This window comes from Fukomys damarensis, unplaced genomic scaffold (genome assembly GCF_012274545.1).
Source record: "Fukomys damarensis isolate Sample0158 unplaced genomic scaffold, DMR_v1.0_HiC HiC_scaffold_33, whole genome shotgun sequence".
Classification (NCBI taxonomy): domain Eukaryota; kingdom Metazoa; phylum Chordata; class Mammalia; order Rodentia; family Bathyergidae; genus Fukomys; species Fukomys damarensis.
In genome coordinates this window covers 51,692,781-51,699,884 of record NW_022900945.1, presented here as the reverse complement: position 1 = coordinate 51,699,884, position 7,104 = coordinate 51,692,781, and the positions used below count along the sequence as shown (strand labels likewise).

Below are 7,104 nucleotides of genomic sequence, written 5' to 3'. Positions count from 1 at the left end.
AAAAAAAAAGGAATGAAAAGGGTGAAACCCCAGCAGCCCAACAGATCCTGTAGAAATCCAGAAGATCATCAATATCTACTTTGAGAATCTGTTGTGTTTTTGGTTTTTTGAGACAGGGTCTCACTATGTAGTTGAGACTGACCTGGAACTCACTTGTAGCCCAGGCTGGTCTCGAACTCACAGCAATCTTCCTACCTCAGCCTCCCAAGTGCTAGGGTTACAGGTGTGCGCCACCACGCCCAGTGAAAATCTGTATTTTAATAAGAAGGAAAACACAGAAGAAATGGACAGATTCCTAGACACATATGAATTACCAAAGCTGAATCAAGAAGACATTAAAATTCTAAATAAACCAATGTCAGCCAATGAAATTAAAGGTGTAAATAAAATAAAGATGTAAAAACCTACCAAGAAAAACAAAAACAGAAAACCCAGGCCCTGATGGATTCATTGCTGAATTCTACAAGAAATTTAGAATAGACCTAATGCTGCTACTTCTCAAACTCTTTAAAGAAATTGAAAGGGAAGCGATACTCCCAAATTCATTTCTGGAAGAAAGCGTTACCCCTGATACAGACACCAGAGGAGGATCCATCCAACCAAAAAAGAGAACTACAGGCCAGTCTCCCTAATGAACATGGATGCAAAAATCCTCAATAAGGTACTGGCAAACAGAATGCAGCAAATCATCAAGAAGATCACACATCATGACCAAGTCAGATTCATCCCAGGGGTGCAGGGATGGTTCAACATACACAAATCAATAAATGTAATACATCATATTAATAGGGCCAAGGACAAAAATCATGATCATCTCAATAGATGCAGAAAAAGCTTTTCACAAAGTCCAACACTTATTCATGATAAAAATTGGAATAGGTGGTCTTGATCTCAATCTGATAAACAGCCAACAAGGTACTAAATGGACAAAACCTGAAAAGTTTTACTGTGCAATCAGGAGCAAGACAAAGATGTTTACTGTCATCACTCTTATTAAATATAGTTCTGGAAACACTAGCCAGAGCAATTATAAGAGAAAGAAATAAAAGGAATAAGGCTAGGAAAGGAGGAAGTTAAATTATTATTACTTGTGGATGACATGATACTCTACATAGAAGACCCCAAAAACTGCACCAAAAGAGTTCTAATGACCAAATTAAGTAGCATAGCTGGATACAAAGTAAACACTCAAAAATCAGTAGCAAGGCCAGGGATTTAGCTCAGTGGCGCTAGGGCCTGCCTCACAAGCACAAGGTCCTGAGTTCATTCCCCAGTTAAAAAAAAAAAATCAGTAGCATTCCTGTGCACAAATAACAAACTCACTTTGAGAGAAATTAGGGAAACAACAACTTTCACAATGGCATCTAAAAAAATTAAATAACTCGGATTCAATCTAATGAAGGAAGTAAAAGACCTTTACATTGAAAACTACAGTACTCTAAAAAGAAGATAAAAGAGGATATCAGAAAATGAAAAACTATCCTTTATTCTTGGGTAAATAGATCCAATGTAGTGAAAACAGCCATACCTCCAAAATTGTTATATAGATTTAATGCAAACCCAATCAAAATACCAACAGCATATCTCACAGAATTAGAAAAAACAATCCTAAAATTCATTTGGAACCAGAAAAAAAGTCTGGAATAGTAAAAGAAATTCTGGGTAACAAAGGCAAGGCAGGGGGTATCACAATCCCTGACCTGAAATTATACTACAAAGCAACTGTGATAAAAACAGCACGTTTCTGATAAAAACAGCAGATCAGTGGAACAGATTAGAAGATGCAGAAACAATTCCAAACATTCTCAGCTATCTTATCTTTGACAAAGGAGCCAAACACTTTCACTGGAGGAAAGACAATCTTTTAAATAAATGGGCCTGAAAAAAAAACTGGCTTTCTACATGCTGACGATTAAAACTAGACTCATATCTTTGACCATGCACTAAACTGAAATTGAAATGGATCAGAGATCTAAATATTAAAACAGAAACTCTAAATCTGCTCCAAGAGAGATTAGGTAGAACGCTTGAGGACACAGGAGTAGGCAAAGACTTGAACAAAACCCAGACTGCATGGGAAATACTACAAAGAATCAACAGCTGGGACCGCCTCTCATTAAAAAGCTTTTGCACAGCAAGGGAAACCACCAACAGAGTGAAGAGACAACACACGGTGTGGGAAAAATTTTCTCCCTAAATGGATGCACCTTGAGAGCATATTAAGTGAGATAAATCAGACACACATTTAAATACGGCATCGTTTTTCTGGTGTGAGAACCAAAAATGCAAATGAGGCCCAAAATGTATATGAGATGCTGGAAAATGGGAAGAAACTGTTCAAATGAGAAGTGGAATGAACAAGATGGGGTGGGGTAAGGAAATAAGGCACAAGAAGAAAAGAGAATAGAAACAGAAAATGGAAACAAAGCTTCTGTAAATGAGGAAGGGAAGAGGGGTCCAAAGGAGGAAGAGGAATGGGAAAAAAAGAAGCACCATGAAATAGCATGTACAGGTGCAAATTCTTTATGATAAATATTTTCATTACATATATCTAAAATATACTAATAAATGTTTTGCTTCAAAAAAAAGGTTAAGAGACCGGGTGTGGTGGCACACGCCTGTAATCCCAGCACTCGGGAGGCTGAGGCAGGAGAATCGCTGAGTTCGAGACCAGCCTGGGCTACGTAGTGAATTCCAGGTCAGTCTCAACTACACAGTGAGACCCTGTCTCACAAAACCAAAAAAAAAGGTTAAGAGAAAGAGCAATTCTCAATTATCTTTAACTCTTTCTTCATTACATGTTCGCCAAGAAAGTATCACCCGATTTTAACAAATTTCCCAATGGGAGTATGAATTTAACTGAATGTTATTTGAGCCCTAATTATAAATTTGGGTTTTTTCTTTTTTTGAGACAAGGTCTCACCATGTTGTCCAAGTCGGCCTTGAACTCACTATGTAGCCCTCGAACTCATGTCAATCTTCCTGTCTCGGTCTCCTGAGTGCTGGGATTATAGGCACTTGCCACTACCACTGGGTACAGTTATTAAACATGCATCGTGTACTCAGCATAGGGCCAGCACTGTGCCAAGTCTCGTGAGGAATTCCAGAAGGACCCAAAGTAGTGACGTGGTCGTAGTCTCTCTGCAGGAAATTCCAATATGTTTGGGACAAACCAGAATCAACTATCACGTTCAATATACTGCAGGGCAGCATAGGATAAATGCTAAACGAGTAGAACCTTTATTAATTGCTGAGAATCCGGAGAAAGTAACATCATTTTAAGTTAGAAGTATAGCATGCGCAAAACCAAAAATAGTGCAGTGACTGCAACCTCTCACCTCACAGAACAAAAGGGCACTAGAGCCTTCATCCCAAGCAATCCTGTGCCAGGGCGTTGTTCTAAGTACTGTTACTGTACAACAGGTCTAAACTCAGATACTTATAGCAACGATGATAATTTTAAAAATCTCTCGTGGGTTCTGTGGCCCAGGAATTTAGGATGGGCTCAGCTGGGTGGTTCTTACTCAGGATCTCTCATGTGGTTATGGTCAGATGTGGCTGGAGTTGGAAAAGGCGAGAGCCAGAGAAGCTGGTACTGGTCGGGCACCTGTCAATCTCATCAAGTCTTCTCAAGGCCTCTCCATGTGCCCTCTCCAACTGGTTAGTTTGGGTTTTCCCAGAGGTTTGGGATTTGGAGAGAGCCACTGCCACCTGTTGAGGTTTTCAGAGAGGCGGGAATAACATTCAGGACGTTTATTATTGGGCGATACCAATACTGAGGAGAAGGAAGAGGAAAAAAAAGCAGCCTTAAACAGGGAGGAGTGCAGCCATAACAAGGCTTCAGTTGACCGGGTACACTCTGCAGTTGGGATGACCCTTCGGAGTTTGTGCAGGTCTAGGCCAGTGATGGCAAACCTTCTGGAGGTTTCAGCGACGAATAGCAGGCTGTGGCATGGGTACCATAGGTTCACCACCACTAGTCGAGGCAAAATAGCAGGCTGGACCTTTGTAAGTCTGTGTTGATTAATCACTGGATGTGGGGGACCCCAGAGGGAGGTGTAACCTTGAACAAGACGATTTCTTCAGCCAAGGGAGTCACTTGTAAAGGCTGTCTGCTGGTAGGATTATCCACCAGCTAGGGGTGGGTATATTCATCCCTGTAGGGACTTTCAATATCCCCCTTGTATGTTTATATGTTTATCTTTTTTTTTCAAATAGTTATCACCCTTCTAGCCTTGGGACTGAATTTGTTTGTTTTTGGGTTTTTTTTTTTTTGAGTCAGGGTCTCACTATGTAGTGAGACTGACCTGGAACTCACTGTGTAGCACAGGCTGGTCTCGAACTCATAGCGATCCTCCTGCCTCAGCCTCCTGAGTGCTGGGATTACAGGCATGTGTCACCACGCCTTGCCAAAAGCCCTATCATTTAACCTACATAATTTACTTTTTTTTTTTCTTTTGGTAGTTTGAGCAGGGTCTCACTAGGCAGCTCAGGCTTGCTGGGATTACAGGCGTGGGCCACTACGCCCAGCCTAACTCCTCCCTCATTTATTTACCATTTCCTGTACCAGGAATAAAGGTGATGCACCACCAAGCTACCCCTCCCATCCTTTAAAACCTACTATTCAACCTCAACAATTATCTCTTCTTTGTTTTTTCTTCTCTACCTATTCTGTTTCCTTGAGTTCTTTGGAAGACAGTTTCTCCTTCTTTTTCTCCTCCACTGTGTTTTGTTCTCCTTTGACTGATAATCTTACTGTAGAGGTCTGTGGCCATCTTATTTTTCTCATGGTTTCTGCCATCACTGGCATGTGATTCCTAAATCAATCAGGGAATCTCCTTCCCCAAACTCTCTGGGATATCATTCCAGAACTCAAAGTGGCACATTGTAGAATCAGAATTCAGGACTTGTTCCCAGGCTATTACTAAAATGTGCTCCTTCTTTTCCTCTTCCACTTTTTTCCTCCTCTTTCTTCTCCTTCCTCTTCTTCTCTTTTTCTACTCCTCTTCCTCTACTTCCTTCCCTTCCTCCTTTTTTTTTTTAATTCCCTTGGGCTTTTAAATTCTTATCTGACCTGTTTCTCACTCTATTGTGGCTAAATCTGCATAACATACTGGCTTCCATTATCATTGTTTACACTAAAACAAACAAAACTAAGTCTTTAGAAGTTTCCCAGAGGTCTGTGCCTCTGTGTGTGTGTGAGACAGAGAGAGAAAGAGAGAGAGAGAGAGAGAGATATGGGGTGGGGTGTGGGGGACGGTTTGGAGACAGGCTCTCTCACTCTTTAGCCTAGGCTGGCCTTGAACTTCCGGTGATCTTCCTGCCTCAGCTTCCCAAGTGCTGGGATTACAGGCATGTGCCCTCATGGCCGGCTGTGTTGTGATTTATATTATTATTAAGTGTAAACCTATTTGTTTCTCGGTGTGGGAGTAGGAATGGAGGTGCAAGGAGTCCCTGGTGAAAAACCCAAAGTCAGGCTTTTAAAAGCGCACTGGGCTCTAGGGTGTATTTTAGCTTTTCCTCCCTTTTTACTTGGCCCAAACTCGCTCTGCAGATCCCGTTTTCCCCTTACCCTTCTGTTTTTCCCTACCTTTAATAAACTGCCACGGTAAAAACAAATAACAAAAAACGCACTGCATGTAAAGATTTCTATGGAAACCAAGCAAAGAAATTAGAAAGGAGAGGCATCTCTGTACGGTTCCTATGTGAATTAATGTCTGACTTTCAGTAGGATAGCGTTGTTTTACCCCTGAGGCCTCAGTGTTCATTGTCGGCCACAATTCCTCAGGAACAGTTCCTCCGGGATAGTTTTATTTAAAGGTCCCCAACTTACAGGCTTCACCCAACCGCTTACAAACGTCGTTGTCTTTCATGGTGGAAGTTAAAACACCATTTTCTCCCCGGCTCTGCTTCTGCGCCGCGGAAGGCCAGCCTGTGAGAGGTCGTGGTCCCCAGCAGGGCAGTGCCACGGAGGCACGCGTGCCATGCGATGTGAACGCTGCTGCGCACCTTGGCTGCAAAGCAGAGGCCAAGAGCTGGTGTGTGATGGGAGCTGAGTTACCAGCATGGTACCTGGACAAGGAATGATACCTTCTCTCTCCCCTTGACACTAAACCAGGAAAACAAACAAAACCCCCCAAACAAAAACAAGTCCAATAGACTTCAAAACCGTCCTACTGCCTGGGGAAAGCGCGCCAACCACACAAAGAAAAGGAGGGGGGCTACTGGGATTCAAAATCATTTCGCCGGGACGTACAACCTTATGGACCTATCGGAGTTAACTGCGCGCTTGGTCATAGCCAATAGGCACAGAGTTTCTAGTCCAGGTCCTCCCTGAAGGCTGATAGACACTTATCTAACCCAATGGCATAGTGCGACGATAAAGAATCCACCAATACGTTCGGGAGGTGGGTGGAGAGTAGGCCAGGGGGTTGGCGGTGCCGTGTCATGGAGGCTCAGTCTCTGAGAAGCCATTGAAGGGGAAGGAGCTGCGGGTGTGTGTGTGTGTGTGTGTGTGTGTGCGTGTGTGTGTGTGCGTGCGTGTGAGTGCGCGCGCGGGTCTGTGGACAAGGAGGTGGGGGCAGACGAGTTAAGAGTCCCAACTCCGTGGACTCCATTTGCTGTTCTTTTATTTCTCCCCCACACCTATCTGGTGGTAGTGGGCGTTTATATTTGCGATTCTTTTCATTCATTTCTGGATTTTCAAAAATTTTAGGGTTGGGGTAGTGGGAACAGCAGGAAAGGAGAAAGGAGAGTAGTAGCAGAAGAGCAGGAGGAGGACATGGAGATGAAGAAGAGGATTAACCTGGAGTTAAGGAACAGAGCCCCGGAGGAGGTGAGATGACTCAGCCCCCAACCCCTTCCCCACCAGCCCTGTATTCCGAGGTTGTATTTCTGGGGGGCCCTGATCGGTGTGGGGCCGGCTAACAAATTAATTCCTACCTAGTGTGGGACTGGAGAAAATGTGTAATTTCAAGTTTCAAATCATTAAGCTCGTCTACTTAAAATGGCGAAGGGCTTAAGTTTCTAGGGGCGTTTTTGTGTGCGAGGGGGCTTCGCGCTCATGGAGTCGGGCGCCCCGGCCTCGTGGGGGCGGGAAGCGCG

The 7,104-nt window shown here is 43.4% G+C and overlaps 1 protein-coding gene across 2 annotated transcripts in view; it reads left to right on the top strand.

The window, feature by feature from the left end:
- Anp32e (acidic nuclear phosphoprotein 32 family member E) overlaps nt 1-7,104 on the top strand; it is a 31,497-nt gene that overhangs the window by 7,928 nt on the left and 16,465 nt on the right. Inside the window, exons 1-2 of one of the 2 annotated variants that reach the window (XM_010616385.3) lie at nt 6,428-6,494; nt 6,716-6,835. In XM_010616385.3, the coding sequence (XP_010614687.1) occupies nt 6,782-6,835 (54 nt within the window). In that variant the 5' untranslated portion in view covers nt 6,428-6,494; nt 6,716-6,781. Of the gene's footprint in view, nt 1-6,427; nt 6,495-6,715; nt 6,836-7,104 lie in introns of those variants that run through there. The other variant, XM_033758133.1, reaches the window with a different exon arrangement.